General features: G+C 41.6%; 1 protein-coding gene across 1 annotated transcript in view; it reads left to right on the top strand.

The window, feature by feature from the left end:
- The window catches only part of LOC124775687 (Down syndrome cell adhesion molecule-like protein Dscam2), a 194,666-nt gene that overhangs the window by 118,166 nt on the left and 58,744 nt on the right, over window positions 1–17,756 (top strand). The window contains exon 16 of the mRNA XM_047250516.1: window positions 14,836–15,012. Coding sequence (XP_047106472.1) covers window positions 14,836–15,012 — 177 coding nt within the window. The remainder of the gene's footprint in view (window positions 1–14,835; window positions 15,013–17,756) is intronic.

Here is a 17,756-nt window from a genome sequence, read left to right as displayed (position 1 = left end):
CTTAGTAAGCCGTGGTTTGTTACAAGGTTTCTTACGAGTATATTTAACTATTTTCTTGGGGAAGCAGTTTTCAAATGCATTTACAAAAATGTCATGAAATAAATTATATTTTAAATTGGCATCAGGTTCATGGTCCACCTCATCCCAGTCTAACTGCTGTAGGCTTTCCCTGAAATTTTCAATTGTTAAATCATTGACTGAACATACTACTTTGGAGGACTGTTTAGTATTGCTGAATGGAGCTATGTCATATATTGTAACTAGCTGTGCACCATGATCAGAAAGACCATTCTCAACAGGCTGAGCATTTACCTGGTTAAACTTATCTTGGTCTATAAAGAAGTTATCTATCAGTGAGCTGCATCCTTTACCACCCGAGTAGGAAAATCAATAACGGGTGTCAAATTGAAAGAACCGAGTAATACTTCAAGGTCATTTTTCCTATTACCCTCTTTCATAGAATCTACATTGAAGTCCCCACAAATAATAATTTGCTTCCCCCTGTCTGACAGATAGCACAACAAGGAGTCCAAATTTTTCAGAAATAGATGAAAATTTCCTGATGGGGACCTATATACAGTTACAATTATAAATGTGCCTTTATTTAATTTAAGCTCACAGGCACATGCTTCTATATGTTTCTCTACACAAAACTTTTTTGTTTCTATACATTTTGCACAATGATAACTTTTGACATATATGGCAACTCCTCCTTTCTCCATATTTTCTCTCATTACATGTGCAGAGAGCTTATAACCACTTACATTTACCTTATCCATATCGGTAACAATGTGATGCTCAGACAGGCATAGTATATCTATTTCATTCTCAGCTTCTAAATCTTCTAAACAAACCAGAATATCTCCTTGCTCATTTCCAGAGCTGACATTTTCCAGGTTAAAGATGCCCAAGATGAATGTTTCTCATATAAAGTTATACTTCGTAGCTATTTGTTTTGTTTACTTGTGATGTTAAGTGTTTATGATCAACCAAATGATATTTTGACAGTCCATATATATGGTGGTAGTTATTTCTTTTAGACTCATAATATTTTGCAAAATTGACTAGATCCACATGATTTGCTTTATAACTTGACAGGAAGGTAGATAGGTAGATATTCTGCTTATACTGTTGACAAGGCCCCCACACTCTGCCTCTGAAAGTTCCAAGCTGTGATGGTTTTACCAAGTTTAATAACAAAACTTGTGGTTGAGTTTTCTGTAGGATGGGGGAGGTGGGGGGCGGGGGGGAGAGCTGCTTCTGATTATATCCGTGGCTTTCAAGATGTCTCATAAGCCCCACTAGTCATACTAAATAGTTAGCACCTGAGGGAGCTCATCATTCACTTGCTGGGTTCAGGCTTGGTGACCTCAGTTTCCTGGGCTGGAGATTGGTAAGCACATCCAGTCCTCTGTAGCCATAAGCTCTGTACATGCTTCAGTAATCCTGTCATGGGTGTGATGGTGGAACATTGTGTGTCAGAGGAAATGGGGATCTTTGTTTCATTGTCTGGCTCATGAGGATGATACAAACCTCTATTAAAAGAACCTCAGTCTTAGGGCACGTTGCACACCAATAAAATGCATTGATGTTGAGACAGAACAGTGATTAGTGTGTGACCTCTAGGAAACCTACCACATCCAAGTTTTAAAAGGCTTACATAGGCAAGAAAGCCTCTGTCTGAGTGGACAAATGATTCCCTAGTGACTTGTGGGATCAAAACTGCTCACAATAACAGTAAGTTCAAACTCCCAGTGGAAGATGTTGGTCACTGGAGGGTTTGCCTGCCCACTCCACAATGAGACCTCGTGTGGACAGCCTACGTGATACATCTTTTTCAGTTCATAATAATCTATTCATTGTTACAAAGAAGGAAGAGAGCACATTTGAGAGAATATCCCCAATTCTATACACAGAAGAGAGTGGAGGGAATAGCTAGAGCTCCAAAGTCTTTTAAAAGGTTATGGAATGGTGTCCTGCTAATAGAGAAAATGATGTCCAGTCAAGTACCTAATTTTCTGCAAAGCAAAAGACTTGGAGAGTTTCCCATAGTTGTTCAAATGCACAACACGCTCAATTACAGCAGAGATGTTGTATCAAGTAGTTTCTTTATGTATCTAGACCCTAATGAACTTGTAGCGTAATGCCAAAGTGGAGGTATAATCAAGGTGCGAAATGTATTGAAATGAGTGAATGGTGAATTAGGCTAAACATCTACCTAGATGCTCACCTTTAATTCCCCTACATTACCTGAATACATAAAGGCTGGATTCTTGAGTGGTAGAGTACACTTTTATGTCCCCTATTCTATGCATTGCCTTCAATGCCAGAGGTTTGGGTACACAGTTCCAGCGTACAAAGGGAAGCCAACCCATGGATGATGTGGTTTAGATGCTCATGATCCAGGCTTGCCATTCACTTGTTGTGTTAATTGCACTGGTGCACATCTAGTCTTTCCAAAGGAATGTGCTCTTTATGTATAAGGACATACGATTCAGGAGCTTCAGGTCACAAGGTAGTTGTTGTACATAAAGCCAAAAAAGGTTTTCAAGCCTATCCAACCTCCGACATTTTCAACCTCATTCTCTACCATTGTCAAGCAAACAACTACCAAGTCTAATGCCTCAAAACAAACAGCCAGTGCAGATTTTAGAATGTCTACCATCATATAGCAGCTAGTAACCAAGTCTGCTGCCTTGACACAAACTCACAGTGCAGATGCTAACTCATCCTCTTGTGCTTGTAACTGCACCTGCCAAGGCACTGCTGCAGTTATTAGCTTGCATATTCACCAGTTTTGAGATCTAAGGGGAAGAAGGTGTCTTGTGGTAAAGTCTGGTAACAAAACATGTCTGTCTACTTCTTTGCCACCTGCTCCAAAGAGAGGAAAACCATTGTGTGGGAAGGCCAGCCTAAAAAGCATGACATCAAGCCCTCTAATCATAGTGGTACAGTAATTTCTCATGGTGAGGACTGTGCGATGGTGCTGGACATATCTTTGGGTGATCCACTGAGCCTTACTCATACAAGAACAGCCTCTGTGCATCTGCTTTCAGGAGATGTATTTTAAGGCCTTGGACAATTCTGTGTTGCCAGGATTTAAACATCATAAGAAGGATGACCCAAGTGTTGACTGTGCAAAGGGTGATGTAGCTGTGTCCATGACCAAAATACACCACTACTCACCCGTTACTCTCACACTCACCCATTACTCTCACGAGTGAGTTACAAGAAGCTGCAGTGGCTGTGTATGCACCATCTCACCTTATATTATGCCATGTGTACATCCCACAGCACTTACAGATCTCATGTGACAACTCCACCACCCATTCTGTTACTTGGTGACATCAGTGTACACTATGTGCTCTGGGGATCTTCTACCATCTGCCCCAAGAATTGGACAATTGAGTAGCTACCAATATCAGAGGATGTATGTGTACTTAACACTGGGGAAATGGCGCACTTCCACACAGATACTGGCTCATTCCCCACAATGGACCTCTCCCTATGCTCTCCTGCCCTTACAGATATCGGTTTGTAGAAGTGACTAGTGCCCTCTTCCCCATGTGGCTTCACCTAGCTGTGACTACAACACCTGTCTGGAGGCAACTTAAGTGTCTGTTCTGCAAGGTGAACTGGCCACTATACAGTCAACTGGCCTTATTCCAACACTGAGCAGCACCCAGGACCAGCCTACAGGAATACAATCCCTTGGTGGAGCCAGGAATGTTGTTTAGCAATTGTGGACAGGTGTGGTGCACTATGTTGGTTTAGAAACAGACCAGGTGGAGAGAATCTTGCAGTCTTTTGGCAGGTGAGGGCAGAAGCTAATCGAATCATCAAAGAAAGCGAACAGAGTGTGTGGAGAGAATTTTTAATGCCCAGTGTCCTTTAATCATCCCACACCAGTAATGAAGTTATGGGAGTCAATTCAGAAGATATCAGGCCCAATATCTGCCATATTAAACAATACTGTCCTCCAATCAACACCTAGGGAAATAGTGCAGATGTTGGCAAAACGTGTTTGTGATTTGGCTTTCACCTATTACACCAAGCCTCAAGTTTACCAAGACAGGGAACACATGGAGAAACAGTGACTATGCTTTTCATTTGGCAACTTGGAGCCAGATAACTGCCATTTTTCTATGTGAGAACTACAGTCAATACTAACCACTGCACTTGACACTGCTCCAGGACCGATAGGATTCAATATGACACATTATGATATCTAAGAATGGAGACAATAGAAATTCTCCTATGCCTTTTCAATAAAATATGAGCTGAAGGACATTATCTGGATTCATAGCAGGAGATGATTCTGATATCACTTCTAAAGCTAGAGAAGGACAGGTTATCTCCATACCCCTACAGGAGTGTTGAATTCACTAGTTGCATGGGAAAAACCCATGAGCAGATGAAAAACCAATGCCTGCTGTGGACTCTCCCATCCCATTGCCCATTACTAACTGCTGTGCAAAGCTTTGTGAGCCACCTCTTATCATCCAATGAGAATTCCTCCTGGTGCAACATGTATACAAAGTGCAGTCCATCTCCAACCATCCTCTTGTCGAGTTGAAGTTGAACAACCAAAAAATACTGGTTTACCGGTCACCGGGCTGCTACGCCTTTTATCATCTGTACAAAGAAATATCTTGAGTAACTTGGTGTACCAGACATACCAATTCTTAAATAGGGATGGAGCAACCCCCTCCCATTCCTTTCCCCCCTTGATGACTGATAGACCCATTCTTAACTTGGTCATGATGGAGTACAAGTTTACCATTTCATCTTTAGTTTTAAAATCAGTTTTAACAGCATTTTATCAGAGTATCCAGAACACATGCCAGATTTTACTGATGGATCAAAGCATGGGGACAATGTTGGGTGTTGTGCTATCTTCTCATATTTTGTCATTAAACTCCACCCACCACACCACTTTTCATTGTACTGTGTACAGCTGTGATTGATCAAGAAGGCACTGGAGCAAATGTGCTTCTTGGTGGAGGGAAATTTCTTGTCAGCACAGGCTGTCTCAGTGCTCTGCAGGCTATTCAGCAAGTTTTACCAGCAGATATGATAGCTCAGATGGCCCAGCACACTATTAGCCTCCTATACAAGCAGAAGAAAAAGGTGGACTACTGCTGGGCTCCTAGACGAATGGGAATTGAGGGGAGTGAGTAAGCTGACAGAACAATGAAAGCAGCCTTACAGGAAAATATCACCCTTCAACTTCTTGTCCTCATACAGGCTGTTATGTCATGGGTGACAAAGCAAGTGTTGGCTGAGTGGGAATGGCAGTGGGTTGATGTGGGTAACAATAAGATGCCAGGTGGTCATAATGACTATTCACGCATAGGACACATCCTTTAGAACACCATGAAGGGGTGAAGTGATCCTCACTTGCTTTCATATCAGCCACTGCCCACTTATGCATGCATTTTTCTTGCAGCAAGAAGACCCATCATAATACAGTGTTTGCAGTGTCATAATCATGGTGGACCATGTTTTACCATCTTGTGTGTTACATGCTGATAAAAGGGAAGTCTTTAATCTACCAAGGGACTTACCCTCCTATTTAGATGATGTTGAAACAGTTGCATGACAGTTATTGGCATTTTGTGTGACATCAGGTCTCTTGCCCAGTTTAATTGAACAGAGGTTTTATGTGTGTTTTAGTGCCTAGCTCATCTTTTTAGTTCCATGATAAACCAACCATCTTACTGACTTCCAGTGTTTTATTACTTTTTTAACATGTGACAGTGGTGTGGCTAGATCTACTGGAACTTGTATGTGACATTTTCTATAGCCATGGCTATCATCATGTGGCCTCTGCATTCCGCTGTAACAAGATGAATTTTTGAATGAGAACATCTCCTGTGTAGTCTCTGCCTCTAAAACCAGACAAACATTACATGAATAGTATTAGCCATAAAAGATTGTCCCTGTTAGGAGCCTTAAGATTATTTTCACAGCATTGTGATGCAACTTTCCTCATTTTTCATCGTGGTGACTGGCACTGTGCATTGCAAAAGTAATGTCAGTTCTAGTTGCCATTGATAGATAGAGCGAGCTTCCAGCATCTTGACAGTATGGAGCATAGATAATTTTTGAACTGATAGGGGAATGGTCCAATCTGACATGTCAAAACCCACCCTGAAATTTTTTATGTAGGAAGAAAACAATAAATGAAATGCACTATCAAAATTTTAACTGTTAAGACAAACTGCAAGTATTTTTTTTAATTGTTGAAATCACTCATTTTTATCACATGAAGAATCACTTATGACAGCAATTTGCACAGCCATTCCTGCCTAGCATGTGATCAGCCATGACAAGAGAGCATTGTACTGCTAGTACAAATATCTGGAGTGACACACGCAAATTTGAAGCACTAAATGATACAAAAAATGACACATATGATTAAGATTTTATGTGTTGCATATGTAATTCTTACAAAGATGACTAGCAGAGTAAAATAAATCAAGGGAGTGTTTGATGTTACATTACAGATGACTTCCATAAATCATGCATTTAATTTACTGAAATGAAATATTTCTTACTCGTACATCATTTTATAACAATTCATTTGGCACAGTTCTTATGTTAATTTTTGATAATGTATATTTCAGTAACAATGAATTCCTTGTTTATTCCTCATTGTTGTCACAAGAAAGTTAAGTGTCATGATGAAAACAAACATTTTCTTTACACCAGGCAGACCTGCTGAATGAAAATCAATACCTTCAGGCATTTACTGGTTTTATTTATGCAGAATTACAGTGTAGTAAGAAATGGTTCTGGCCATTGCTCTGCTTTTTGTGCTGTATACCAGATGAACTTAAAGCAATTTGTAAAATGTGCTAATTCAAACTAATAATGGACAAAAGACTGCACTTGAAGACCTGATAACCTCAAAATGACACATAGTTATCAGAAATTATACTGTCTGACAGTTTCCTTAAAAATATTTTCCACAATCAAAAAAAAATTATTTATTAAGAGTCACATTGGTTGTTCTGTATGGAATCTGAAAAGTCAACAGTCTATTTTTTGTCCTTCTGGAAAACAGACTTGTCATTACGTCCAGACCAAGAGTGCAACAAAAGGAATGAATTAATTTCTGCAATAGGTTGGAAATCATTTTGAATGAAATGTTAAAAACCATTCTTTCCTATTTTTCCAGATTCTGATAGGTCAATTATAAGATTTTTGCCATTAAACAGTCCTTTTTAGTTATGGTCCTAAATGCCTTGAAATCCATGAAGACAGACATAAAGCTGCAGAACCAGTGATCCATTCATAGTTATCACTGTCATTGTTGTATACGAATGTGTCATAGCATTAATCAGTTGCACAACAGTCTGCCTTTTTTCACCGTGAAATGATAAAGTGTGGTTTCCTCACAATTCTTTCACAAAATGTGATTGATGGGCATAAGACAGCAGGTGTGGGGTCAGAAGCTAGCTTCTTCTTCATGTCAGCCATGAATTAATGGCATCTCCTCTACACCTTTATTTGCAGTAAACAGTGTTGTCTTGTGACTTCCTATACTGTACGCTGTATGATTTCTTGAATCTGCTCAGACAGGTCAAAGAGGGCTTGAAATCAACAATGTGTATCTCATCTGCAATTTGGGGGGCTTAGTCTTGTAGATCTCCGTTGGTAACAGTTTGTAGGTAGTGAGGAGCAGGCATGGTAATTGTCATGATAAATGATCACTCACACTCCTGTCATTTACTATGCATACTTTTGTTCTCACAGCTTATACACAATGCATTCAGCATAGAGCATGTACTACTGAGAACTGATCTGGCAAAGATACAGTTGTTCTAGCTGCAGTAGGGCAGCAATATTATTGAGGGGGGAGGGGGGGGTGTAGAGTTAGTGGCTCTACTACGTCCCCAGAGACAACCCCCCCCCCCCCCCCCCCCCCACACACACACACACACACACACACAAGGGCAGAGCACAGTGATTGGTGTACATTGTGATACATTGTCCTGCTGGCAATGGTGAGGGCTGACATATTTTAGTCTGCCCAGTCCCTGGACAGCTGTAATGGGTGGCTGGCCCGTGATGTCAGTGCAGTGCCAATGGGGCGGTGGCAGTGTCGATTGAGGTGTTGGTGGCTGGTGGTGCATCATCCACTGATTGGTCCACAGTGGTCATGTGCAGGGTGGCAGCCGTAGTTATGAAGTGGTCTGGGGCCAACACGAGTAGGTAGCCATCCGAAGAAAGAGTGGATTTCAGACCTGCTGTGTTGATTGTAGGTGGAAGGGGTGTGGAGTGCTCTAATGATGTTGAGACTATGCCGTAGCTTGACTGCCTATTGTCAAATTTGGCCCTAACCGCAAGTAGTGAGTCCTGCAGTGTTACAGAAATGTCTTCTGGGAGGTAGTCTTGCAGGTATAGGATGATTGTAAATTGGCTTGAGGGGCCTGGAGTTGGAGCCAGTGGAGGGTAAACACCGAGTGTGTCTGGTAATGCCCATGCCTGTTTTAGGCAATTCAGTGACACTGTTGTCATTTTTCCAGCTTGCAACATATTAAATGTGTTTGGCCCTCATTTCAACACCTTGTACGCATCACTTTATGCAGGCTGGAGGACAGGTTTGACAGTGTCAATCCTAAGCATGACATGTGTATGCGATTTTAGGTCCTTGTGCACAGATATGGTTAGTTTGGGGTGGTGGGATTGCGGTGGGATGTGTATATGGTGGAAGTGGTCCTTGACATGTTTTACTAGGTCTGGCAGGTTGAAACCCATGGGGTCAGTGGTTTGTGATACAAACTCTGCTGGGAGGGTAATTAGTTCCCCCAGAGCACCTCTGCCAGTGAGGCATCCAGATCTCTTTGTAGGCAGCTCGTATGCCCAGCAGCACCCAAGGGAGCACCTCCATCCACTCCTGGTTGTGGCATACTAGTGCTGTCTTGAGTGTGTGGTGCCATTGTTCCACAAGTCCATTAGATCAAGGACGGTAGGCTGTCGTGTGGAACCTGTGGCACCCACAGAGGCAGCAGATCTCAGAGAACAGGACCAACTCAAACTGCAAGCCTTGGTTAGTTGTCAGGAACTCTGGACAGCTGAAGCGTGCAATACATAGTGTGATGAAAACTTGGTTGATGGTATGGGCTGAGAAATCAGTCGGTGGGATGACTGGTCATTGCCTACCATAGAATACATCTCACCAAACCAGTTTGGTTGTGCCTGCAAAGGTGCACTGCTTGAGCTGGAGGCCCATTGTGTGTCCAGATAGCAGGTTTTGAAGGTCGGTGTAAGTTGCTTGTGGCTCTGCTAGTTAGTTGAAGCCAAGATGTGCCGATGTGGCAGTGAGTGTCAGAGGTAGTCAGCCACTGTGTTTTCTGCTCTCCATACATAGTGGGAGTCTGTAGTATACAGTGAAATCAAGTCCAGGTGGCGGAATCATCAAGGGAAGGTATTGGCTGCTGGGTCTTTAATAGTGCTAGCCAGAGGGTGGTGGTATTTGTAGATAGGAAGCAGCCTGCCCTCGATGTCATCTCAGAAGTACTGCTTCATATACTGCCAAAAGCTCATGGCTGAAGGCTGACCACATTTCCTGGGAGTTGATAAGTTTCCACGAGAAAAACCGTAGTGGTTAGGTTTCACCAGGGATGTCCTGTTGTAGCACCATCCCTATAGCTCGGTTACTGGCGTCAGCCGTTATAGCCATATGGGAGTCTGGCGATGGGAGTGCCGAGGTGGCAGTCTGAGGAAACTAGGGTTTGATGTTCTCGAGACCTGCTTGCATATCATGAGTCCAAGTGAGCTTATGTTTGTCTGATATGTTCTTGCCATGGAGTGACTCTGTGATTGGCAGAAGTGTTTCTGCGGCATGGGGGAGGTGCAGTCAGTAAAAATTAATCACCCCTAAAAAACAGTGCAACTCTTGATAGTCCATTGATGGTGGTAGGTTACGGATTTGGTCTATCTTTTCCAGGTTGGGGGAGGGGGGGGGGGGGGGGGGGGGGAGGCCCAAAGTGTCGATGAGGTGGCCTACAAATGTACTACATTTTTGTTGGAGATGGTATTTGTCCTTGTTGACCACAACACCATGCTCTGCTAGTTTGTCAAATACCGCATGATGGTGTGGTCTTCAGCTGTTTGTGAGAAGATAATTACATTGACCAAGAAACAATAGCAAAAGGGCATGGTAAAAAAAAAGCTATCAGTGAACCGTTGCCAGGTCTTGGCTGTGTTCTTTAGTCCAAAGTGGATAAAGAGGAATTCAAATAGGCCAAATGGCATAATTATTGCCATCTTTGGGATCTGCAAATAAGCTCTTTTTCAGTCAATCACACAAAAGATGGCGCACCCGCCAGTTCCTGGGAGAAATCCTGAATAGTTGGCACATGGTAACTATCAATGATGATGCACATGTTCAAAAGTCTGTAGTTCCCACATAGGCACCACGTTTTATCTTTTTTCATTCTCACAGTAATCGGTGAGGCCCACACACTGTATGATGGCCTGATGGTGCCCTCGCATAACAGTTCCTTGATTGCATCCTTGGCCGCCTTTAGTTTGTGAGGGGTGAGGCGGTGGGGCTGGCATCAGACCAGTGGAGTGGGGGTGGTATTAATTCTGTATACAGTACCATTGCATATGATGTTAGTCTTTTTATGGAGCTGATGTGGAGTAGCAAGTGAGGCCCAACATCCACTCGCATTGTTTACACTCAATCCGTTCACGAGAGCATTACCACTGTTTTTGCACAGCTCACTTGAGGGAGCATGGTCACCAGAAGTAAGAGGCACTGGACTGACCTGTGGTTCTGAAGACCTGGCAGCATATTAGGCAGAAGGCACTCATTGTTGCTGGTGCAATGACAGCTGTAGCTGTGTAATGTGCAGCTGTGCAATGAGCTCGGACTAGCAGTTGCAGAGGTGTTGGTTAGTTGCTCATTAGCTGGCATTGGTGTGGCGGAGGTTGGTGTATGCAGTTGTCAAGGTTTTGCTTATTGAACAATGCCTGGCACTTTATCATGAGGTCCAGCACTGTTTCAAAGGTAGGAGGAGGAAGCAGTGGAGTCTTGTCCATTGGTAGGTGGTCACTGTTTAGTCCATTGATCAGCATGGCGCCATTGTGATGTTGTAGTAAGGCCCTATCCAGGTCTGGCAGAAGGTTATAATGCCTCAAAAAATCTGCACCTAACACTGGCTCTATGGGTCAGCCACGAGGAAAGTTCATGGACGAGGAGTGTGGTTGTCCAGTTCAACTGTGCGAGAGCCCATGCCTATCATGGGAATCACTGAATCATTGGCAGTGCATAGTTGTATAGCAGATGGTGTACATTTTATAGGTGCCAGCTGAGTGGCAGCATGCTAATGCTAGCACCTGTGTCGACTATTAAGTACACTCCAAGATGGTTGTCGTAGATGAAGAGCCACGCACCGTCAGAATGTAGATGTGGGATATGATGATTGTTGTCATGTTTCATAGTGAGGTGGATTGAAGCAGGGCAGCGACCTGATGCACCTGTGTCACACCACTGTACTAATTTGGGTAGCTGCACAGTGGACAACAGTGGTGTGTGACAGCACCGAAGCATGCATGGAACCAGCATCAGTGCAGCTGAGTAGGTGCAATGTTCTGGCTGGGTGGGTTATTGTGGCAATTAGGCATGGACCAATGGCTGGGCGTGAATGCAGTGGGTGGTTTTTTACATTCCACAACAAACACGGCATCAGGGTCCATCATGGTATCTGATTGTTGGTGCCTTGCCGTAGTGGAATCTTGCAAGGCTGCTGTGGGTGCAGCGTAGAAAAACTCAGATGAGGTCAGAGCAGCTTGGTGACTGTCAGTTGGCCAGGCATTGTGCAGTGAATGCTGCATGGTGGTCTCTGTGGGCACAGCCAGTGTGCAGGCTGGCCTAGGCTGGCTGTAGATGCAACCAATGTTGACATTGGCACCAGCGCCAATACAAGTGTTTATGCTTGAGAAGCCATATTGACCAGAGTGCATGATCTGGTAAGAGGTTTGTGTTGATTTGCTGGCATAATCTGTGCCAGAGTGCTGATGGAGTATCATGGCCCAGCAAAATCTCAGCCATGGCTAAGTGGAGTTCTTGTTCAGGTAAATGTGACAGGCACTGTAGTATGAGCATCTTTGCTGTCTCGTATCTGTCAGTGGTTGGTGCATGCAACAGGAGGTTGCTGATAAATTTGGTGTTGGTGTGGAGATGGTTCAGAAGCACCAAAAACTTGTCATGGTCATCTGTGACCCAGCTGACTGCATCATGCACTCACAGACTGCAAACTGTGTTTGTGGGTACTCAACTTGTAGTGGTGACAGATGTAACTCAATGTGTGGCCAGTGGTAATCTGCCTGGTGGTGAGTGGTTGGGACCTGTATGAAGTTGTTGTAATCATGCAAAGTATATGGTGTGGGTTCATGAACACTGTCTGGTGGCACTGGTAGAGATGGCAGTTGGTGTCGCGGCGTGGTAGGTGTGTCAGTAATGTGGGTGTCTTGACCAATTGTCACAGGACGTGGCATGGGTGTCACCGCTGAGGAATTGGCGTTGTTCCTCAGTAACCCACTATGACACTGGTCGTAGCTGGGTACAGAGGAACACAGTGCAGTAGACAGGTCCCGGTTGGTGGCAATTGTGACAGATGGCGCATCAGCGCAGGTTACTCTATGCGGCCATTGTTGTAGATACTCCTTGTGTTGCCACGGTGTGAAGGTCATAGTTGTGGTCAGGCTTGCCATATTGATATGCTGTGGTCACGAGGTGTGAAAACCCTGCATGGTTGTAAATAGATGCAGTGCGCCTAGCTATAGAGTGATGTCATGTGGCAGGCATGCCCCAGAGCAAGGCACGGCTGTTGTCTGCGTGATGGCATCATGATGACTTGACGAGGGTCGCAGCATGGCTGTAACAAGTGTGACATTACCTGGGTGACATACGGTACTGATGAAAAAAGTTTTGCGTATCTGGACATCCCATCTTGATTTCTGCACTCATCTACATAATAAATAGGTTTATTATATTTCAAGCAAACTTTTCTGCAATCTTTTACCTGATGACTACGTTTATTATGTTTGAAGCATTCACTTGGTTTTCTCAAATTTTTATCTTCTAGATGAAGTTTATTCTTAAAATTGTCATTTCTTTGTTGTTTATCTACCAGGAATGCCTTCCCCTTCATATCTTCCTTGTGATTTAGACATTTTTTCTTCTATCAACAATCTTGAGGTCCAATTTGCTAATGTTTTTTGATCAGGATGTGTTAATTCTCATGCATTCAGAAAATATTTATTGTTTGTTGGTAATGCCAATAATAGTTTTGTGATTACCATAGAGTTCAAAATGTTTTCACCTTTATCCCACAAGCTACGTGCCAGGTCTTCCAGCTGTAAATTATTGTAGCCATGTCACTTGAACCATCCTTTCTAAGTTGTACTATTGCTACTGGAGCAAATTTATGCAAACTGAAAGTAGTCTGGTCCATATGACAGCTGAAGAGTGACTTCTCTGCAGCTGATATTCTGATAATTTTCTGAGCTACATTGCCCGTCTTTTTCCTCTCTGTAAGATCCTTTTCATATTCCTGTACTGCTGTAGCTTTGATGTTGTCATTATACCTTAGTTTCATTTTTTGGCCTGTGATGAAATCCCAAGCTACCGTGGCACTTAAGGTTGTACATACTTGAAATTTCCAGGCCGGCTAGTTCTTGATGATTTTGAGCTTTGTAATTCTTGTTATTTCATTTTTCATTATTTTAAGTCTATATTTTCACTTGCACATAGTGGAAAAAACCTCAAAACTCCTTTCTCACACGTTTTTGATACTGTACCTAATGTTACATTTCATTTACATCACAGAAAATGTGTCACTCACTGATTATTGGGCCCATGATATGATAAAGGAACCACAGTGAAACAGTATGATTCTCACTGTAAGAAAATTACAATGTCTGATTCACAAAGTGGGTACAAAACATGATACACACATTTCAAAAGGAAAGTGAGTTCACTGCATAAGTCCCAGATGGCAGCACAATATAAGCAACTGAAAAGTGTAACAAATACAAATGTGATAGTAAAACACTGTTTATAAATGTCAGAGAAACAAACAAAACATTTTTAATTGATTATTGCATAACAAAGTATGCACAGTATACTTGCAGCACAGAATCAAATCAAAAGCTCAGTGCCTGCATGACCCATACATCAACCACCAATGATCTGGTGATGATAAATGATCTGGTGATGATAACGTGTACTGATATGCATTTTATGTATCATGCACTTGATTGTCACACTTATGGCCAATACACAGTATGAGCACATTCCAGCCATGTGATATGCCACCCACTCTAGTCATCGTGGTGACAGGAACACTCTTTATTGAACACAGTAACTCTTCTAATACAGTTGCTTATGAGTGTACATTAGCTATTGCTCATTTTAAATTTAGACTTTTCACTTCCAAAAATTTTTGATTTTAGTTTTCTGAAAGTGTTAAGATGTCATATGTACAGGGTACCAACGCAGGAACAAAATGAAGGAATAATTTTGAATATTCATTCCTAATGCAAAACACAATATAGTGAAAGAAAAGTGTTCATCAGTCTACTTACTGATGACATTTACTTTTGTAAGAAGTTCTGTGTGATCCATTCTGTTTCACATGCCTTAACTCCTCCTCTTTCTGTTCAAGTTTTCAGTTCCTGAAGGAGGATTGTGTGTTTTTAAAACAGTTAAGACTTAAGCTATTCTTTGGAATGTTAGCGTGATCTATAATGTGATTTCTCCCTCTCTCCATTATTTATGATTCTCATTACTCTTGCGACTGTATGTTGTTGCAGCCATTGTGGAGCCAGACTTAATAATTCATTCAGGTTACAAGTACAACCATTTTTATAATGACCTTGGTGTCATCATTCCAGTAATAACATCTTTGGTAACAGTCATAGTTGCTGGTATTGGAATATTTCTGTATTTTCGAAGAAAGCAAGAATCACTTCCTGACAATAAATTTGTAGGTAAGTAACATTATATTTTTTTTATTTTTACCTCTATTTACATTGTAATATTATAGATTACTATTTATTCAGTCTTCTTAAAAACGAAGCTCACTGTCATGCACAATCTCGGTGACAAGTGATCTTTCAGGCTTCCTTGAAATTTTAGATTTTATGTCTGCCTGCGACTGTACCTCCAATAATAAAATACTTTATATAAGGTTATTAAAAGAATCAGATAATAAAGTGAAAATAACTGTCCTAGTCATCAGTAAAATATGTGAAATAAATTGAATAATGCTCATCCAGTCAAATATTTGTGCAAGATGTTCCATATCCCACAATGAAAATGAAGCTTCAGGAATGTGAACAAATCTAAGTACTCATTGAGAAAGATAAGTAGCTGCCAAAAATCAGTTCTTTGAACATCTTAACAATTGTGCATCAATAACTGCAATATTCTGCTTGGACTTATACCATCTTTATTGAATACAATACTATTAGAGGGAAAGCTGTTATTTTGAAAATGGCTGCTGCTTTTATAGTCATTTTTTTTATTCATTCATCATTTTTGGTAGATTACACTACAAAGAAGAATCTCCAGGGATTTGAAACAAAAGAGAATATGGCAAACTGCCAATACTGGATCTGTACACCACACACTGTGAACTGTTTGTGCTTTCACTGAATAAGTTGTACATAGTTAAATTATAATGGAAATCACTTCTTTAAAAAAAAGCCATTGGTTCCTTAGTTATGTCAATTATTTGATGTTTCACTCTACTGCTAGCATAAAATTTGCACAACCATATTAATATAGCATATAACATAATGGGGTGGATAAAAAATCTACTCACCAAAGGGCAGCAGGAGAAAACATATATAAAAGTTAAGGAAATGTGCAAGCTTTTGGAGCCGGTTGCTCCTTCTTCTGGCAGAAGGACTGAAGGGGAAGGAAGAGGGATGAAGAAAAAGACTGGTGAGGTTTAGGAAGTGGGAAGAGCTATGGGAAAGCTCCAAGAACCCCATGACAGGAGAGACTTACCAGATAGAATGAGAGGGAAAGCTAATTTTTAGAGACTGCGCCAGATGACATTTGAAAGCCTGAGAGCTTAAAAGTGGAAGATAGAGTAAAATCAAGACAGAGATTACTGACAAGACAAAGTGCAAGAGTTAATAAGAGCAGAAAGCTAAGTACATTATATGTGGTAGAAATGGGAGAAGGAGGGGAGGGCCAAAATAGACAGATCAGAAAGTATAAGAGGAATAGTTACTGAGAAGAAATGCTGACACCTACAAAATTAATGTAAATAAGGCCAGGTGGACATGTAATGCCAGTTCCCATTTGTGGAGCTCTGAGTAGCTGGTGTCAGGGGGAAGAATCCAGATGGCATGTGTGGTGAAACAAGCACCAAAGTTACTACCATCACATTGTATAGCATACTTTGCAAATACACTCTCTGCTTATGCCTGTGTATCCTAACTGATAACTTGGTTATAGTCATGCTAGTGTAAAAGGCCTCACAGTTTTTAAATTACAGCTGGTATGTGACGTCTTTTCACAGGTGGATCTCCCTTTGATGGTAAATGTTTTGCCTGGTGCATGGCTGATATAGGTGGTAGTAGGAGGGTGCATAGAGCATGTCTTAAAACTAATAAGAGGGAATGGTCTCAGATGTAGGAGCCATAGGATAGTGAAATGGGTGCAGAAGGAGCTTAGGGTCTGACAAGGATATTGAAGGGATTGGTAGAGCAATGAAAATGTATTCTGGGTGTAGTAGGCAAAATTTCAGACGAAATAGATCTCATTTCAGGACATGATATTAGAAAGTCATAGCATTGTTGAAGTAGTTGATTAATACATTCAAGACCAGTAAACTGTTGAGTGAGAAGAACTGTACTCTTAACTTGTTTTTTCAAGAATTAGCAGTGCTAGGACTGGGTGTGGTGGTCAAGGAAATTTTCATTTGAACTAGGCTGGTTGGGTAATTATATCCAGTAAAGGCTGAAATGGTAGTTGTAATGTATTGCTATAATGAGTCAGCATATGAACAAACACTTTTTCCTCAAATGCCTAGGCTGTATGGGATGGAATGTTTGACAAGAAAAGAATAGCAACTGTCAGTATCTAAGTACTGTTGTTGGTTAGCAGGTTTAATGTGAACAGAAGTGTCAGCTGACCCTTGGTGAGGATGAGATCAACTTCAAGGAAAGTGGCATGAATTCAAAATAGTACTATGTGAGATTTAGTTGAGAGAATGATTTTAGAGACTGGAAATTTTTTAACAAATCAGTCTCACTATGGATCCGTATAGGAAAGATTTCATCCATGTATCTAAACCAGGGGCTGAAGGCTAGTGAATCCCAGAAAATCCCCCTCCAAATCAACCAATGAAAAGGTTGGCAAAGGAAGGAGCCATACTGGCTTCCATGGTTGTGCCCCTTATCTATATGTATGTCTGTCTCTCAAAGGGCCAACTACAAATTTCTGTTCACATTAAACCTACTAACAAACAACCGTACTTAAATGTTGACAGTTGCCATCCTTTCCATGTCAGATGTCCCCTACCATATGGACTTCACATATGTCGACTCTTTGCAGAAATACACCAACATACTCACCTCAGCCTTCAGTGGATGAAATTACCCTACCAGTCTAGTTCAGAAGCAGATTTCCAGGGCTATCACATCCAATCCTGGTACTGCTGATCCATTATAAAACAACTTGTGAGTACACCTCTTGCCACTCAATACTATCCTGGTCT

The sequence above is a fragment of the Schistocerca piceifrons genome, chromosome 2 (genome assembly GCF_021461385.2).
Source record: "Schistocerca piceifrons isolate TAMUIC-IGC-003096 chromosome 2, iqSchPice1.1, whole genome shotgun sequence".
Lineage (NCBI taxonomy): Eukaryota > Metazoa > Arthropoda > Insecta > Orthoptera > Acrididae > Schistocerca > Schistocerca piceifrons.
Note: the sequence above shows the minus strand (reverse complement) of the source record. Positions and strands in the feature narration are given on the sequence as shown.